General features: G+C 44.4%; 1 protein-coding gene and 2 long non-coding RNA genes across 3 annotated transcripts; 1 reads left to right on the forward strand and 2 right to left on the reverse strand.

Moving 5' to 3' along the window:
- Positions 1-297: 297 nt before the first annotated feature.
- On the reverse strand, positions 298-994 carry LOC125553316. The gene is made up of 3 exons (XR_007304026.1): positions 694-994; positions 512-613; positions 298-436 (listed from the first exon to the last, which is right to left on the reverse strand). It is a non-coding gene; the product is annotated as an uncharacterized LOC125553316 (long non-coding RNA).
- A 6,852-nt stretch (positions 995-7,846) lies between these two features.
- Positions 7,847-19,106, reverse strand: LOC125550118. The gene is made up of 5 exons (XR_007301539.1): positions 18,618-19,106; positions 8,976-9,217; positions 8,737-8,815; positions 8,208-8,505; positions 7,847-8,105 (listed from the first exon to the last, which is right to left on the reverse strand). It is a non-coding gene; the product is annotated as an uncharacterized LOC125550118 (long non-coding RNA).
- LOC125550116 (putative disease resistance protein RGA1) lies at positions 9,228-17,441 on the forward strand. The gene has a single exon (XM_048713031.1). The coding sequence runs from the start codon at positions 12,229-12,231 to the stop codon at positions 16,384-16,386; it is 4,158 nt and encodes a 1,385-aa protein (XP_048568988.1). The 5' UTR covers positions 9,228-12,228; the 3' UTR covers positions 16,387-17,441.
- Positions 19,107-20,177: the final 1,071 nt, after the last annotated feature.

The raw sequence follows: 20,177 nt of genomic DNA on the forward strand, positions 1-20,177 counted from the left end.
CTCCAGTACCTCCACGTCATCCATTTCGTCATCCAAATAGTCATCCAAAGCAGCCATCCGTGAGGTGCCGACCGTCCTTTTGCCTCTTTGGGTGAAGTCCTCAGGTGTGTATTTGTTGATTCCCTTCCTAGGCTTTAACTCGTATGCAGACCGAACCTTGTAGGTCCCCAAGACCGTATCATCAGGAACCTATGCATCCACAAAAGATATGGAAAGACCGTGTGTGAGGATATAGTTAGCAATGCATCAACAATTGGATATATATCCTCATGCCATACCTCTTGGGTGACCACACCCGCATCCTCATCCTCCAAAGGATCAGCGTTGCCAGAAGTTGGATCTGATGGTGTCACCGACCTAGAACGTTCTGGTGATACATACTCGGGGTCACGACAACCGAAAGGTTTGATAGCCGCCTTAACTTTTGGCCCTGGCGCTGCAACATGAACAAGTGAATGAGACATCGAACGTAGCAACACATGTTAAGTGCTAGTTTGAAGGAGATGTGAACCTTAATGAATGCTCGAAGTGCACCTTCCCCATCACTTTTGCCAGCCGGGGTTGTTTCCAGAATAGTGTCGGTCTCATCAGCTGCTTTCTTGATCTGGGCACGCTATGAACAGAAACGGTATTAACATGTTAGGCAAGTGAAGATGTGAATAGTGCGAATGGAAAAGCAAAAAGGGAAAATACCACAAAGTTCATCATTGGAGCTGAAGGGATCACTGAGTTGCCTTTCCTGACTAATGCGTTGTACTGGTGCTGGGCTACCTCATCAAAAACGGTGGATTCTTCCAAAATCTCCTCGACATACGCCGGCTTGCATACCTCCACACGGGTGCTTGCAAGAAACCATGTGAGATAGTTGTTGAACGCGATCGGGCAATGCTGACGAAGCTGGGCTCATTTTCCAGCCCGAGCTTGCTCCACAGCAAGCTTGAACTGTATGATATACTTGATGTGATGCTTGGACCAATCCTTGATCTTCCGCTGCTTTTTCTTATCCAACCTGCAAGTTAGAAACAAAATATTAGCATCATCAAAACCGCCGAGAAGCCGCTAAGTGCTCAAGGTTGATTATATCTTACGCGTGTAGCACTATGTCCGTGTCCTCCCACTCTGGCGGGTGTGGCTGGAACAAACCAAACTGGCGGAACACCCGATGTGGCAGGTGAAGCTCAAACGCCCAGTTGCATATGAGTGGACACCGCATATGCCAGAGATCCCTATCTCTAATGCACATCAGATTCAGCTTGAACTCTAGAGGGTTCCCAAAGCTATCTCCTTTTCCATACGGTTCCCATTCAACCTACAAAATGGGATAGAATGCAAAATTGATATCGAGTTACGATAGAAGCATCATAATCACTTATGCAATGTCGATTCACCTGCTCAGGCGTGATCGCGTCCATCTCGCTCCTGTATAGCTTGTACATGACCGAGGGATCATCCGTCATCTCATTTAACACATCCCACTTGTAAGCCCAAGTGGGGAGCCGTAGTGGGTCGCCTTTGTCGTCCCAATCCTCGTACTTCACGGTCTTCGGTCGTCCAACCGGCAAACTCTCCCAGCTCCATAGGGAAAGTGCGAGCAAACAACCACCAATACCTCCAGATAGCCTACAACAGGCTTCGTCCAACCGCACATAAAAAAGAACTTGGCTGAATTAACAGCAAGATTGGATTCATAATGTACCAATGAAGTGAAACAGAAACAACTTCATACCTGTCTATACAAGTAAGCCAGTGTCGCCGAACCCCAACTCCATTTGCTATCGAAGACGGTCAACGCCTTGAGCCACATCCATGGAGCATTCTTGCCTGTGCCATCAGCAAACATAGTCCTGGATATCACGTAGCACATGTAGACACGAGCATATGTCTTCACCGTGTCCTCATCAGCATCCTCAGGGCAAATACTGAAGTTCGATACAATGCACGTGAAAGTAGCACCGGCTGCGACTCTAACCTTCTTCTTGCCTTCTTCTTCTGGTTCGCGAGGCTCCGGAGGAACATTACCAATAAGGGCAAACATCTGCTCGCGCCACCCATCAGAATCGGTGCTCATACATAGAGGATTCCCATCAATAGGAAGACCGGTGATCATAGCTATATCCTGGAGCGTCACGGTCATCTCCCCGGTCCAAAGATGGAAAGTGTGTGTCTCCGGCCTCCAATGATCAATAAGCGCGGTGAGTGCTGGAGCATTGTTGGGTGGCGTCGACCGGCTGACCAACTGAATGAAAGGGAGAAGTCCTGTCTCCCTAACATACGGTGTGTACCGCTCATCATAGCGCATCCACCCAAGGTTGACCCCGTGAGCCCGAAGCTTCAGAGGTGCAAGCTCCTACAAGCAAACAAACAAATCATTACATATGGGGGGTATGTGTTTGAAAAAAACACGAAATTCATAACACCGGCAACTTTCATTATTACCCGCTGCTCCACCGACATAGCGTACGACTGGTGTTGTTTGTCCCAGTGATCATTGATAAGCCAAACCATCCTAACAATTTGAAAGAAAGCTTTCTTGTCAACACGATTATCTTTTGAATACAAAAAAAAGTAAAGTACGGCTACTAGATGCAAAATACAAAGCATATGTATCCAAACCATTCTTGCCAATAGAAATTTAATTTCAATAAACTAAACTAAGCCTACCTCATGCAAGATTCAATACAAATATCTTTTCCATATAAATAAAATGTCAATCTATGTATCCAAACTATATAAATAACATGTCAACCTATGTATCCAAACCACATTCTAATCTAACAAAGGTTCCCCAAATCTAATACATGCAAGATTCAAACAAAAGTTCCCCAAATCTAATACATGCAAGATTCAAACAAGGATTCCTCAAATCTTTAAAATACCATATTTTCTATGGATAGAAAGAAGGGGATCGGAAGAGAGTACCTTCTAGGATGGATTGGTGAAGAAATGCACGGACCAAATCGTCGGATCTGAAGGATTTGGGAGAGGGGATTGAGAAGGGGAGAGGAGGAAGCGCCGGCGCGCCCCTTCTGTAACTCCTGGAACGAATGGGTGGGGTGGGGGGAGGGGGAGCGGCGCCTGGCATCTAAGTCACAGTGCAGCGCCTACGGGCCGGGCGCTGCACATTACATGTGTGGCGCCTAGCTCGGAGGTGCTGCACTGCTGGGTGCGGGCCCAGGGGCTGCCACGGTGGACTGAAGTGCAACGCCCCCGAGTTAGGCGCTGCACCGTATGGTGTGGCGCCGTCGTGGCGGGCGCTGCACAAAAAGGTCAGGGGTGTGAAATTGTTTCACGGACAGTTCATTCCGTAAATTGATTTCACCCAGAGGTCATAATTGTCAAATTTGCCCGTTGTAGCTCGTAGGAACAGGTAGCAGGTTCGAGTCGCAGTTTGCGAATATATTTTATTTGAAAAACAGGAAAAAAATAGATGGGCCGGCCCTGCTCGCGGCGCTGCAGGCGCCCGTTTGCAAAATGAGCTGACGCCTGCAGTGCCAAATAGGAAACGCCCATTCCTTCCCCTTTTCTTCGTATTTACTTTTCACTCCATCGTATGGGCTCAAGGCCCAAAGACAAACCGGACCAGGCAGTCTTGGCAATCAAAATGATAGGAAATAATAAAGATGGGTCTCATAATAATTAAGTCCCAAATAGTGGAGAGAATTCCTTTCCAAAAAATGAAATTAAAACATAAAAAACCTAAATAAATGTTAAATTATCTCAACCAATTCAAGGAATATTTCTTCCTTCATATAGTAATGTTAATAATGAAAAAAAATAAACATAAATGGAAACCAGAAGAAACTTTATTCAGTCATCTCTCCTTTCCCCCTTTGTTCTTGAATATATTTCCTCCAAAATTTAAATCTATGACTCCGTCGGCGGCATCCTCGTGGACACAGGTCCACCACGAGGATGCTGCCACCGCCACTTATTACAAGTTAAGTGGACTTCAATTATTATGCAATTGGGACCGTGTTATAGTGTCTCTATCTATGACTGTTTTAGAAGCCCGTGGGAACGTACGGGCATTCTACTAGTAAATATGAGTATAGAAGCTTCTCAAAACCGAAGCTAAATAGGTTGGGCGAGGGCTCCATCATCTCGCAAAAGTGCCCATTCCTTCTCCTTTTCTCCGTTTCTGCTTTTCACTCTACCGTATGGGCAGAAGGCCCAAAGGTCAAATCAATAAGTGACATATTCACCACCTCCAATGCTCCTCTTGGGAGCTAGCTCGGACATGCACGAGTGCCCACCAAGTCCAAGCAATGCTCGACCTGGACCTTCGGGACTGCCTTGGTTAACATATCAGCTAGATTATTCTTTGTGCCAATCTTCTCAATATACAAAGTTTTCTCTCACGCGTGATGCCTAATGAAGAAGTTGCGCACGTCAATATGCTTGGTTCTCTCATGAAACTTTTCATCTCTTTTGCAAGATGAATTGCACTTTGACTATCACAAATCACAACACGATCAACTTGCTCAATGCCCAAATCACCAAGAATACCATGCATCCAAATGGCTTCCTTCACTACCTTTATTACTGACATGACTCAACTTATGTGGGATGACAAAGCAACAACATGCTGCACGGTTGCTCTCCCGCTAACACAAGACCCACAAAGCTGAAATACATAATCAGTGAGGGAACGACTCTAACCTTGATCCAACATCATCAGAATATGAATAACCAACAACATGTCCCGGATTTGCTGCCCTTTGATCAAACATCAAGGCATACTTGCTTGTGCAACCAAGGTACCTGAGGATCCACTGTACACCCTTCCAGTGTTCTTTGCCCGGCCTTGACATAAAACGGCCCACACCATGCTAACTGCATGAGCAATATCAGGCCGCGTGCAAACCATAGCATACATGAAACTGTTAACAGCACAAACATAAGGAACTTTAGACATATACTCTTCCTCCTCTTTATCTAAATGCTTCGATGAGGTAGACAATTTAAAATGTGCTACCAAAGGAGTAGAAATTGGCTTTGCCTATGACATGTGAAAGCGATGTAGAACCTTCTCAATATACCCACTCTGTGAGAGATAAAGTCTACCCAAAGACCTATCACGACGAATATCCGTACCCAATAATCTCTTGGCTCCACCCAAATCCTTCATCTCAAACTCACTCTAAAGCAATTTGTCGACATTTATGGAAAAATAGTTTACTGTAATGGAATTGGGGCTGTGGCCCTTTCGCTCTAAGAAAACAGACCAAATAAGTAGTAACCCTCCACAAGCCCAATTACTTCAGCACGACAAAATTAGATGGCACTAGTTTGGAGAGTGAGCTGTGTCGCCTTCCGTTCCTTGGGCGCCCAACTCAGTGTGGTACTATTGGAGCATCATGACATTTTATCCATTTCTGAATCACAACAGTAATCATTTACATGTACTACAACGACATTAGTCAGTCAGGGCTTGAGACCTCTCCCGCCATCAGAATCCCAAGAAGAGCATGGTCTGAAAGAAATTGTTGCTTGGAGTTGGTCGCTTCCTTGAGCTCTTCCTCAATTTTCCTTTTTTATTCTGAAATTGATCTTGCGCAAGATCCGCAAGCCTGGAACAAGAATGTAAGCTTGCACACATGATTTAGTCATGTGATGCTAGCCGGATATTATGGCACAATGAAAATTGCATGCTTGAAGAGACTTTTTTTTTTCAATTTAGTAAGCAGTAGAAACAGACAAGAGAATAAATATAAGAAGTTGTACTGATCAGTCATTCCAAGTTTTGGATGAGAGTTCTATATTTGTAAATGTTCAAAAGAGTAGCTACAGCTAGGAGTGCATCTTAGAAGGAAAAAACCCCACAAATGGACAACATAGGCTATAACATTGACCAGCGTAAGCGTCGATTACAAGGTACCATATATAAAGAGCTCTTGATTAGTTAGCATGCTTCCTTTGTTTGTCACATGGTATGAAGCTAGGTCGATTGTGTGTATTTATATTTACTTTATTTATGATTTCCTAGTGGAATACCTTTACTAGCTCCTAATTCCTAAATATTCAAAATAGCACATCTAGTGGTCTTTTTTTAAAACTTCTATGTTTATTTTATTTTGTAGAGTTTCATCCTTTAAATACAAAGGAAAAGGTTTTTACTTTTACTTACCACACCAGGCAGCCATATCAAGTTCTCAGCTCCCCCTTTTCACTCTCCCCCTCCCCCTCACAGAGCGTCCATCTATGTGCAGTCGCATGCAGCACCTAGTAGATGGACCAGACCCATAGGAACAATTTTCCCTGCGAGCCTAACACACATAGGAACAATGCTTTTGCTTTTTCTCTCACTTTCTTGTTACCTTTTTTCATGATTTTAAAAATGTTATAAAGACATAATTAGAGATTTGTTTTGCTAAAATGTTCAGTGTGCATTTACAAAAAGATTCACATACATTAAAAAAACATAGCGCGTTTTAATTAAAAAGTTTGACATTAATAAAATTTCATCCATTTAAAACAATATTTGTACCATTTAACAAAAAATATTCATGAATTTAAAAAATATGTTCATGACATATAAAAGACGTTTGTAAAATTTAAGATTTTTTTTAAAGTTCTTAACAAAAGAGATGTTCATGAAAAGGTAAAAATTATTCGTGTAATATTTAAAATATATTCATGACATATAAAAAAGTTTGTGCACTTGAACTGGTAGAGCTTTTTTTAAGTCCTGAATTTGGAGGAGAAAAAAGGTGAAAGAAAAACAAATACAAAGGAAAAAAGGAAAAAGAAAAACTGAAAATACATAAAGTAAGAAAGAAAAGAACAACATAAATATGAGTTTTTTTAGACAAACAACATAAATATGAGTATAGAAGCTTCTCAAAACCGAAGCTAAATAGGCCGAACTTTTCCTTCTCGCAAAAGTGCCGATTCCTTCTCCTTTTCTTCGTTTCTGCTTTTCACTCTACTGTACGGGCTGAAGGCCCAAAGGTCAACCGGACTAAGCAGTCCTGGCAATCAAAATGATAGGAATTAAGGGCGAGTCTCATAATAACTAAGGCCCAAATAGCGGAGAGAGTTCCTTTCCAAAAATGAAATAAAAATATACAAAACCCTAAATAAATAATAAATTAGATCAAACAATTCAAGGAATATTTCTTCCTTCAAATAGTAATATTAATAATAAAAAAATAAACATAAATGGAAAACTAGAAGCAACTTTATTGAATCATCTCTCCTTTCCCCTTTTGTTCTTGAATATATTTCCTCAAAATTTTAAAATTCGTGAACATTTTCCAACTTTGTGAACAGTTTTAAATTCATCATATTTGTGAAATTTGTGATCATTTTAAAAATTCGTGAACATTTTTTGAATTCACAAATTGTTTTCAAATTCTTGAACACTTTTTTTTGCGGGTGAAAATTCTTGAACACTTTTGGACTCATGAACATTTTTCAAACTTGAACATGTTTTGAACTTCGCGAACAAGTTTGCAAATTCATGATTTTTTTAATAAAAATTGCAAATATTTTATGAATTAATGAACATTATTTAAGAATTTAGGAAGACACAGGAAAACCTGGGCCTTGCTCGTTCTGGAAGGGGGTTTGGATGTGAGAATGTTGAAGTAATATTTATTTGTACCTACTAACAGATGAAGTAGAAAGAGTGAAGTGAGGCTTGATTTTTTTCCCTATTTATTTGGACCAAAACATGTTCAGATAGCTCACGGCATGGCTAAGTGTTGTGGCAAGAAAAACAACGGAAGGGCTCAGTTACAAAACAACATGAGATGATGTCGTCTGGTGGTTCTTAATTGGGTGTACAACTAGTTAGAATGCACACGGTGAGAATGGACGATTTTTTTCTTTTTGTCTGATGAGATTTGTTTGACAACGAAGAATATATATATGCAGGTACAAAAGATCTTCTTACAAAACAGAGATAGCTATCCTCCATGTCCATATATAGAACATGAACCATCGACAAACTTTATTTATAAATAAATGACTCTACAAAACCAGATGAATAAGTAAATATGTTCCCAATTCGCATGGCATGGCTGCTCCCACTGAGTTCAGCGCCGCAAAATGAGTTCCGTCCAGAGCATTATGAAGCAACTGACCAGCACGTCCTTTTTTATCTGAAAGACAGTAGTAACCACATCAACAAGTATGCAAAGCAAAAGCAGTAACACAACAGATAAAAAACAAGATACACACACACACACAAAAATGGTTCTTACGGGGTCGTGGCTCCAGAGCTGACGGGGAATATATATACAGCAGGAGCAGGGGCTCCTCTCCTCGGGCAGAGCAGAACCATGCCGTTTACGTAATTCCTTTCTGAATCACGACGGTAAGTAATCGCTGACAAGCACTAGTAGAGGAGAACAACATGAGTGAGTGAGTCAGTCAGGACTTGAGAGCTCTTCCAGCATCAAAACATGCTTCCCTGAAACTGCTTCCTTGAGAGCTCTGCACGCCTCTTTATTCGCATCGTGAAAATTGATCTTGTGCGAAATTCAGAAAGTCCAGAGCAGCCTGCACGCACGACACGACACGATTGGCCGAGTTGTGTGGATGTCATTCAGCTGGATGTTATATATATGGCACAATGAAAATTTAGTAAGCTGGTTATTGAAACAAACAAGAGAGCCAATACAAAGAAGCATGTTTTGTGCAGAAGCTAACCATGAAAGGCAAATCCCTTACTCCTTGGATGCAAGTTCTATATTTAGACTAAATGTTCAGATGATGCAATTTAGGCCGCACCTCACAGGATCGATCCATTCAGGCACACGAGGCTTGCAACACTACTTGAAAAAGAAACAAGGCTCCTCTGTAGTCTGTACTGCAGCAGCTCCAACACAAGTATGGAGTAGAGCACCAAAAATGTTCAGATAGATAGCAGACTGCACGCTCCATTCAAATAAGCATCTCATGAACCATGCACAACATGATAGATCTGGATGTCTTTACAAAACCAGATGAGTAAGTAAGTTTATCCTTACGGTGTCGTGGCCTCAGGAGCTGACTGAATCACACCACACCACTAATTATTGACAAGTAATAGCGCAGACCAACATTAGTCAGTCGGCATATATATGCTCCTTGAGAATCCCTGCCAGAAGAGCTTGGTCTGAAAGAAACTGCTCCTTGCAACTGCCCACTCCCTTGAGCTCTGCCTCATTTCTTGCACATTGTGATATTGGTCTTGAGGGAGATTCAGCAAGTACAGAGCAGCGATGTGAGCCTGCACGCATAGTTGACCAGGTCATGTGGATGTCAGCGCTAGATGTTACTGCACAATGAAAAATTGCCTGCTTGAAGAGATGATTTTTCAATTTAAGCAAGTAGCAGAAACAGAGAAGAAACAATGAATAAGCCAAGTCTGTTGTGCAGCCAACCATCTTTAATTACTTCTTGGATGCTACTTCAGTTTCTCAATGTTAACAAGATTATCTACAACAAATGATGCACACAAGGAAAGAAGAAGTGTTGATGCATGGTATCATCATCCACTTGGGAGCAGTAGGCCGCGTACCTTCTCTACTCTGCACCGAACAAAAATGAGAGCAGAGCATGTATGTAGCCACGTTATTCAGTAAACATTATTTGATAATGCGTGAATATCTTTTACATACATCATAAAGTGAATATTATTTAATAATGTGTGAATATTTATTTAAAATATATGATTTGTTTTTAAAAAGTACGTGAACATTTAGAGAGAGAAAATGTACACACTATATTTTCTTGATTTAATGAACATTTTCTAGGATACAAGAACACTTATTTAAAAGTAACATCAACAAAAAATATACATTTTTATTTTAACCAGGTTATGTAACAGTTTAACATCTTTTCAAAATGCATATACATTTAGACCATTTTTAAATATATATAAAAGGGAAAACAAAAAAATGAGGGAGAGAGATTTGGAGTAGAGGGCAAGTCGTACATTGTTACCGAAAAAGGCTTTCGCCCCGCTTTATATATAAAGCCACAACCAACATACAACGAGTGATACAACACCACACGCACCCAAGGCAAGGTACAAAGATGCTAAGAAGCAGCTAACACTCCCACAACAAATCCAAGTAAACAATAGATAGACACTAAGCCTCACTAGGAAGTCGAGGGAGCACTCAACCGGGAACAAGCCACCGAGAAGAGACCAAGCTACCCGCTGTCGATTTATGAGCCCCAAGGTGATGCCTTCATGAAGGATACGCCACTGGAGTGCCGCCACCACCCGATCCAGAGGATCACGATTTTCATCCGGGGCACCTTGGAGGACATGGAGTAACCACGACGGAGCCTTCAAGAAGATCACGACGTCCACGGACGACGCCTCCGTCGGCCTGGGAATGCCAGGCAGGGTATTCACCCAGGTAGACACACTCCGGCTCCGAACAGGTTGCGACCAGTCCTGGGGACAGACGCCGCATCACAGCCACCAATTGACAAGCACCAGCCGCCATGCCGCCCACACGACCATGGAGACTAGCCCGCACCTGAGCCGCGAGCTCCGCCCACGAGCACGCCGCTCCCGCCACCAAGGCCGCCGCCCTGCATCCCGACACTCCAGACACCAACAAAGGGACAGACTTGGAACCGACCGGCAAAACCCTAGCATAGCAGAGCCGCCGATGACTGGACTGCCCCGAACAGTGATCTGGAGCTCGGAAGCGCTAGGTAGGGGAAATGGGGAGAAGAGGAGCGGAGCATGTCCGGACCAGCGCCCCCTGCGCCGGTGACGGGTAGAGAGACCACCCATCCCCCTGCAACCTCCCCACACGTCACCCCTGACGCCCCACCACGGCCTCCCGCAGCCCCACGCGGGGCAACATCAGCCATCCGTCCACCATCGAGGGCCGCCGGCCCGTCCGCACCCAGCCGCCAAAGAGGGCCTCCAGAGCGCCCATCCACCGAGGGACCACCGCACCACCGGCAGCCGCCGCTGTAGCAGCTCGCCACGCGCTGCCGCGGTCCACTCCCAACGCCACGACCACGCCGGGTCGAAGCCAGCCCCCGCGCCGCCTGTCGAGGGAGAGCCACCAGATCCAGCCGATTTGGGCCGCCGCCGCCAGGCTCGCGCCACCGCCACCACCAGGGGCACATCCCGCCGGGCACACCACGTAGCCCACCACGCCGGGACAGCAGCCAACAGTGCCGCCGCGCCCCATGAAGCGCTGCGCCCCCAAACGACGAGGCCGCCCCGCGTCACCCACCACCGCTCGAGGGGGAGAAGAGGCCCCGCCGCCGCCGCTGCTGGCCGGGCTTTGCCCGCCAGCGGGCGCGGCGGCGGCAAGGGGAGTGGAGGAGGGGAGGGGACTAGGAGCGGCGGCGGCTAGGGTTTCCCCCCGTCGCTCGCGGGAGCGACGCGGGGGGAGGGGATCACGGATCAAACTTGCCGGCCTCGTCGTACATTGTTTAAACCAATCCTATATCTAACTCCTATATTGAATGCATGCCCCCATCCAGTTGCTCCAAAAGTCCGAACTGATGTAGAGAGACGGGCAATATATTTCAACACTCAACATGCAAGCATATATATGCCACATCATCGTACAATATGCATGAGAAAAGGCCCATCCCACTACCATATGTCTCTCAACATGCAAGCATGCCACTTCATCATAAAACATGCATGAAAAAAAAACCATCTCAACATGCAAACATGCATGAGAATTTTTATTTTATTATTCTATTTATATTTAATAAAAAAGTTTACAACTATATAATGATCAAACATAATAAATTATATGTCTTTTCAGTTTTAGCCTTCTATATTATTACTTCAAATATTCATGTTTCATACAACGAATTATATTAAAATATGTTGCAAGATATTCCTGCAACAACGAGCCAGTATGTGCCATTTGTGTTATGTAAAAGAAAGGACAAATGAGTTGGTACGTATCTTGGTTTGGTCGTCGCCGGCCAGATGAGACATCACATAGTAGCACTTGTACACCTAACCAAATACAGTACAATACTACTTACAAAGCTAGTAGCAAGTTGTCTGCCTTGATCAAATCTCCCACACCAGTTTGTTGAGCTAGCTAACACAAATCTACTATTGTCTCACTTGTTCCGCCTATATATACTCTTTGTTCAAGGAGCTGTCTTCTCTTGCCCACCTGCCCTACACAAATCGCTAGCTGCTTGAGCCTTTCTGCTGCTTCCACCAATACACTACTCCGGCAAGGCAAGGCAAGGCGAGGCGAGGCGGCTGGCGGAGTGTCTGCAGATAGAGAGATGGAGGTGGTTCTCGGCTCGGCGGCCTCGCTCCTCGGCAAGGTGTTGAGGACGCTGTCCGACAGCCTGGTGGCGGTTTACGTGGACAGCCTACAGCTCGGCCACAACTCGGAGCAGATCAAGGACAAGCTGCTGCACGCGCAAGTCCTCCTGCACAACGCCCAGGGGCAGGGGGGCCACAACCCTGGCCTGCAGGGGTTGCTGGAGAAGCTGAGCAGGGACGCCGACCAGGCAGAGGACCTGCTCGATGAGCTCCACTACTTCCAGATCCATGACAGGCTACACGGCACCACCCAAGAGGCCGGCCCGGATCTGGATGGTGTTGTTCTCCATGCCGGTAGTGCTGTTCGCCACGCCATAGGCAGCTTCGCCCAGTTCTTTTCTTCCTCGCGTACACCCAAGAGGGATGGTAGTGATGATGATGATGATGTTGTCGGCCGCGTCACCAAAAAGTCCAAAACCAACTCTGCTAGTGCTAGTCCTGATGGTGATGATATGCTGCATTTCGACAGAGTGTCCATGTCCAGCAAAATCAAGTCCCTGTTACAGGGCATGCAGTCCCACTGTGATTCGGTCTCCAATTTGCTCGGCATCGGCAGTATCACAAGCAACAGCATGGCATTGTCAGTCGTCCTACATCGGCCTCAGACTGCTTCCATTATTATACAAGACACATTGTATGGCAGGAGAGACGTTTTTGAGGAAACTGTCAATCGTATCACCACTCTTACCGGTACCATACAGACTGAGACTGTTTCTGTTCTTCCTATAGTTGGTCCAGGGGGTATTGGCAAGACAACTTTCGCCCAACATCTTTATAATGATGGCAGGACTAAAAAGCACTTTGATGTTCCAGTCTGGGTATGTGTATCGACTGATTTCGATGTGCTCAAGCTCACCAGGGAGATCCTTGCTTGCATAACTGCAACTGAAGAAGGAGGAAGCAGTAGTGTTGCAAATGAAACAACCAATTTAGACCAGCTTCAGAAATCCATAGCACAACGTCTCAAGTCCAAAAGGAGGTTCCTAATTGTCTTGGATGATATATGGAAATGTGGCAGTGACGATCAATGGAAAACCCTGTTAGCTCCGTTCACAAAGGGGGAAGCCAAAGGAAGCATGGTACTTGTCACAACTCGATTCCCAAAGGTAGCAGACATGGTGAAAACAGTTGATCCACTAGAGCTGCGAGGTTTAGAGTCTAATGACTTCTTCACATTCTTTGAAGCATGTATATTTGGTGAAGACAACAAGCCTGAGCATTACGAATATGAGTTTGCTGGTATTGCACGAAAAATTGCAAACAAGCTAAAGGGTTCCCCGCTCGCAGCCAAAACAGTTGGTAGACTATTGCAGAAGGACCTTTCTCAGGAACATTGGCATGCAGTTCTTGAAAAGCATCAGTGGCTAAAGCAGCAAGAAAATGATGATATCATGCAATCTTTAAAGATTAGCTACGATTACCTCCCATTTGATCTGAAGAAATGTTTTTCCTATTGTGGCCTTTTCCCTGAAGATCATAGGTTTACTTCTTCAGAAATCAATCATTTCTGGGTTGCAACAGGCATCATAGACTCTAATCACCAAGCCGATAGGGATTACTTGGAAGAGCTAGTGGACAATGGTTTTCTCATGAAGAAAGTCAGTTATCACCGTGTACAAGTGGAAAATGGTTGTCTCATGAAGAAGTTAAACTACTATGTAATGCATGATTTAATGCATGAGCTATCTAAGAGTGTTTCTGCACAAGAATGCCACAATATAAGTGGATTAGATTTCAGAGCTGATGCCATCCCACAATCTGTTCGGCACCTATCTATCAACATAGAAGACACATATGATGCAAATTTTGACCAAGAAATGTGTAAGCTAAGGGAGAGGATAGACATTGCTAATCTGCGGACTTTGATGATTTTTAGAGAATATGAAGAAGAAAGAATCGCCAAGCTTTTGAAAGATAGCTTCAAGGAAATAAATAGCTTGCGTGTCCTATTTATAGTGGTGAAGTCTGCACACTCTTTTCCATATAGGTTTTCAAAACTGATCCACCTACAGTACCTCAAAATTAGTTCAGCTTACAGAGACCGGGAAATGAGTTTACCTGGTACACTATCAAGATTTTATCACTTGAAATTCTTGGACCTAGATGGTTGGCATGGTCGTTCTGATTTGCCTGAAGACTTTAGCCACCTTGTGAATTTATATAATTTCTGTGGTGCAAGTAAACTCCACTCCAATATTTGCAATGTCGGTAAGATGAAGCATCTGCGGGAGCTAAAAGAATTCCATGTCAGGAAAGGGAGCATGGGATTTAGACTGACAGAACTTGGGCCATTGCAAGAGCTTGAAGGAGGACTGATTATACGTGGCCTCGAACACGTGACAAACAAGGAGGAAGCCGCTGCAGCCAAACTGATGTCGAAAAGGAATCTGAAGGAGTTGGAATTACTCTGGGGCAGAGATGGACCAACTACAGATGCTGATATTATTGATGCTCTTCAACCACACTCTAATCTTAGAGTACTTACAATTGCAAATCATGGTGGTACCGTCGGTCCTAGCTGGTTGTGTCTTGACATCTGGTTAACTAGTTTAGAGAGACTCACTATAGAAGGCGTATGTTGGAGCACCCTCCCACCTTTTGCAAAGCTACCAAATCTCAAGGTACTCAATTTGAAGAAAATTTCTGGAATGCATCAGTTTAGGCTGCAATGTGGTGGCGCTCCAGGGAAATGTTCTATGCGCTTGAAGACAATTGAGTTTCGTGAGATGCCAGAACTTGCTGAATGGGTTGTGGAACCTAATTGCCATTCCTTTCCAAGTCTTGAAAAAATCAAATGCATCCGTTGTCCCAATCTCCGTGTGTTGCCCTTGTCCGAGGTATCTTGCACCAATTTGCGCAGACTTGAAGTTTCTATGTGCCCCAAGATGTCTCTGCCCTCCATGCCTCACACCTCCACACTGACAGATTTGGAGGTTAAAACTGTCAGCGTGACTGGTGATCCAGACACGTTGTTGCGTTATGATGGAAAGAACTTGGTTGTGAGTGGGTACGGCGGTGCTTTGGCCTACCACAATCTGGATAAAGTAGAAGATATGGATATTGAAAATGTATCGCACATATCATTGGCAGACATTGAAAAGTTTAAATCCCTAACAGATCTAACTGTTGGAAGATGCGACGGTTTGTTCCCTCAAGAGCTGGATGGCAGTATTGTCTTGGGTTCAGTAAAGAGTCTGAGATTAGTTGTATCTCATCTTACCAGCAGCAAATCATCATCGTCAAAAGTGTTAAACTGTTTCCCAGCTCTTTCTGTGTTGTACATATATGGAGATGAAGAATGTGTAATGCAGTTCCCATCATCCAGCTCACTGCAGAAACTTACCTTCTCAAGGTGTAAGGGCCTGGTTCTTGAGCATGTGGAGAATGGAGGAGGAATTCAGGAGCTCCAATCATTATCAATATTCATGTGTGGCAAATTGTTCTGTCGGTGGCCCATGGGAATGGGAGAATCAGAGACCATTTGCCCTTTCCCTGCTTCCCTGAGGGAACTTGATATTGCCGACGAGCCAAGCATCAAGTCAATGGCTCTGCTCTCAAACCTCACGTCTCTCACCACTCTAAGGCTAAAAGAGTGCCGTAATTTAACAGTGGACGGATTCAATCCTCTCATCGCAGTCAATCTCATAGAACTGCAAGTGCATAGCTGCAGCACCTTAGCAGCAGACATGCTCTTAGAGGTGACCAAATTATTGCCTGCGGGTTACATCTCTAGATTGGAGAAACTCAATGTGAATAACATCTGTGGCTTGCTTGTTTCTCCTATTTGCAACCTCCTCGCCCCGACCCTCCACACTCTTGAATTGGAGAGGATGGAAAGCTTGACGGAAGAGCAAGAGAAAGCGCTGCAGCTCCTCACCTCCCTCCAGAATCTAAAATTTTCCTATTGTGAGCGTATGCAGTCCCTCCCTCAAGGGTTACATCGCCTTTCTTCTCTCGAGGAGTTACGTGTCGTTTCGTGTCCAGAAATCCGATGGATGCCCAGGGAGGGCCTCCCGGTTTCGCTGAGAAAACTAGAGATGATTTGGCGCAGCGCTGAGATAGACGAGCAAATTGAGAAAATCAAAAGAACAAACCCAGATTTATCCGTCTCTTGAAGGATAATAACTACACCAAATTAAGGTAACACTTGTCGCCTCCCTATTTTTATTTTTTCTATTTCTGAAGCAAGGTTTATTCCCCAAATCTGTGCCTCATCTTAACCACTGTTGTCAAATCTTACAGACTAGCAAACTCATCGTTGCAATCAATCTTATGTGCACACAAGTTGTCAAACCTGCATTAATCAACAGGTGCGAGATACAACCAACTGACTCTTCATTCTGCATGCAACACTAGCTGTTGACTCTTCATTCTGCTACATCAGAACCAATTTCTGATCCTTAATTTATGACTGCATTCATAGTGCATTTTCTTCGCCAGGCTTCTGTTCCCAAATAAAGAAGGGCGTGGGGCTCACTTGGTTCTGATCACGAAGAGGACTTGAGTCGTAGCTGCAAGAAGTGATCGAGGCTGGAATCATGGAATTGAATTATCAGGCTTGTGCTCATTTTTGGCATGAAGCAGCAGGACTGAACAGTCCAATTTAACTGTTGGCGAAGAGCAGGATTATCTTGTCTTGGTGGTGCATTTATTTCCTTTACAGAATGGTATGGATTCCTACTATTACCGTGAAGTGAAACTAAATTGAGGTCCACTATACAAGAGAAGGGAGAATGCTTTCCAATTTGTTTGATTCTTGAAAAATCCATATTTAGCCTGATACTGAATTATACCTGTTAGGACCGGAGCAATGAGGACCATTATTTGGTCAACCACCAAGTTTAGTTTATGCTGGGGCAGAGTAGTGAATTTCACAGCTGAGTCAGAGCAAACAAACAAACAAACAAAACAGATGGAGCAACAATTGTCTTGATATACTGAAAGGTCAGTACTTACTTGACATTTTGTTCTCATTTTTGGGTTTTCCCAAGTAATGTTATGCTCAAAAGTGCCGTGCACTGAAAGATTGTACTACGTAATATCTGAATTACTCGAATCTGTCTGTCGCCAGAATGTTGCTGCTGCTTTGTAATTAAGGGCCACATTCCAGCTGATATAATTGTGTTGCGTGTTTGCAGAATATCAATGTAAGTGATGGCTCGCAATGGGATGTCCTTGGTTTGGATGCAGCAGCGAGCGGAGCATTCCCACTGACAGCACTTCAGCTCATCTCAGTGAGAGAGAGGGTCGATGTTGGGCTTTAATTCGTCAGTCTGGTAGTAGCACTCCAGTTCAGCATCACCTCGCTGTTGCTCCAGTCATTCACACAGCTGCTTGGAACAGAGCGACTTGTACAGTGCTGAATCTGCTGCTTCAGTTCAACTTCAGCAAAGATTCTTCTTCACCTGTGAATTCGGTACAGCTTCACAGGCCCGCCAGACAGTGGCGGAGCTTGAGAGTAATTCAAGAGGGGGCCATTAGTGAAAAGGAACCAAGTTAACAGGGAAGGAGGGGCTAATTTATAGTTTAAACACTAATTAGGCTCATAATGTAGCCTGTTCTTCAATGGATGCAAAAAATAAGGGGGGGCCATGGCCCCTGTTGGTCTACACTAAGATCCGCCACTGCCGCCAGAGGTGGTGGTTCAATTCAAGGTTGCGAAAATACGGTGGAAGTAATGCGGAGGACGGCGAATAGAAAAGAGAAGAGTGCTGCTCGGGCAAGAAGAGGGGAGGCGGATATGAACGAATTGGCGCGGGCCCTAGCATTGATTCCTACATGGCGGGTGTGCACGGGCGCTTCTGGGCCTCCCATCTCCGCCCCAGATATGGGCCGGATATGGGGAGTGCCCATCAGTCCGGGCGTTTAGTACGGAGAGAAGAAAGCTTCATGGTTGGTAGCTTCTTCCTGCGTAGTACATCGTAGTCCTTTCTGGAATGCATTCAAAAGTATGAAGATAGCATTAAGCTCCCAGTGCCTGCAATCTTGCAATTCACAAGCACAGCAACATTAAAGTGCAGTTGAGTGTTATGTGTAAAGTGGAACTAAATATGTAAACTAAGTATTGCTGTGTTTATGAGCCGTGAGAGTATAGAGGATGTGAGTTGTGTTTTTCTCCTTGGTTCTGGAGGAAAGGATAACGGTATTTTTGTGTAGGGGTCGTAGGTTAGGTAGGCAAGACAGCTCCCCTCTTCGTTGAACAATAATTAAGATGTATTCAGGACAGGTGTAGATAACCATACATACAAACAAAGTAAATACTAACAAAATCTCGAGTGTAGCTTGATTCTTATTTTTCAAAATCAAAACGCAGATGCTGTCCTGGATCGATAGAAATGCTGGTTACCAATTAATCCTTTAGAAAGTCACCAATTAATCTTGTCCAGCTGCAGCTGATGAATATTATCCTCCATCCATCTGAATCTGAATCTGAAAGAAAGAAAGCAGTGAGATTGGGCTGCCGCTTGGGAGATTGGGCTAAAACCACATTTGGACCGGATCGAACGGGGGGAGAGAGAGAGAGATGGGAGGATGAGGTAGCTGCGGTGGCGCGCGTCGCGTCGGCCGGGGCACCTCCGCCGCCGCCCCGACTCGAACTCTTCCGGCTCTGGCCCGGATCCGCCACCGGTGGCTCATCGACGACCTCCTCCCGGATAAGCTCAAGCCCAAATCCGAGGCCGCCGCCGCCGTTGCGCAGCAGACTCTGTCCGCCATGTCGAGGTTGCCTCTTTTCGCTTCTTTTTTTTTTGGCGACGAAACATGAAAAATGTGATTCGTTTGTAGGAATATTCATTGAAAACATTTATGTTTTTTTAATAAGAGGAAATGTTTATGCTTTGATGCCACGAGCATTGATTCTCCTCCCTCAAATTTAAAAAATAAAAATTCCACCCCTTATCATAAAACACGTATCAATTCACCTATAATACAACTGGATCTTCAGATTATGGTGTTGGTAGTCGATAACACCCGAATTCTACTGATTTTTCAGGGATACTTTATATCATCATCCACAAGTTAAGTATTGGGACCAAATGCTCTTGTAAACTTGCTTGTTTTGTATGATAACTGAAGTGGAAACAAGTTTTTGATGCCATGCTACAAACAAATGGGGAAAAGTAATGAAATATGAGGGATGGGAGATCGAGGAGCAACTGCAATTGAATGGAATGGAAAAAGATTACCGGCCGCCACTTCTTCTACACCTCCCTCGATTGATGTCGCTGCGTCTAGCCGTCCAAAACCTCCCCAACTGCCTTCTCTACACAAGTGAGATGGATATTGCAGATTCGAGCCAATGGCTTGGCCTACGTGTCGGCACCGACGCATCGGGCCGCATCGTGGTTTCCTACTATGTTGCTCTAGCTCCTCATGTAGGAGCATGGCAAGGAGAAAAAGCCAAGCAGGGAGATTGGCAGTTTTCCTTGCGAGATCGAGAAAAAGGACGGATCGGGAGCGAGGGGTGGGAGTGGGTCGTGGTTGTTTCTCTTTTCTTTCTTTTAATCGCGCGAAGGAAGACCGGGAGGGAATGTTGGACCCCCTTTCATAGTAGAGACATCTTCCCTCAAAAACTAAAATAGTAGAGACATCTTAATTATTATTATCTTGAGTGAATTCCAGTTTTTACCCCTTACTTTAGCATTTTTACACTAATTACCCCATTTAATAAATTTTCATCCAGATTACTCCATTTAGCAAAAGTTTTGCCAGTTTTTACCCCGGTAATTCTTTTGAGAGCGATCTGCCAACTAACTCCCTGCCATTAGATTCTCTTGGCGTTTTTTTAATGCCCGAACCGGTCACTTGGTTTAGCCGCACTCGATTTTTTTTCTCATGGTTGTCTGTTGTATGTGTGCATCACATCGCAGGAAAGACGAACAGTTATCTTGAGCCATCAAGTACGTTC

Source organism: Triticum urartu, chromosome 4 (assembly GCF_003073215.2).
Source record: "Triticum urartu cultivar G1812 chromosome 4, Tu2.1, whole genome shotgun sequence".
Taxonomy (NCBI): Eukaryota; Viridiplantae; Streptophyta; class Magnoliopsida; order Poales; family Poaceae; genus Triticum; species Triticum urartu.

Bases quoted from the DNA above. Each gene is read 5' to 3' on its own strand.
- LOC125550116 (XM_048713031.1), top strand. From the start codon at position 12,229: ATGGAGGTGGTTCTCGGCTCGGCGGCCTCGCTCCTCGGCAAGGTGTTG.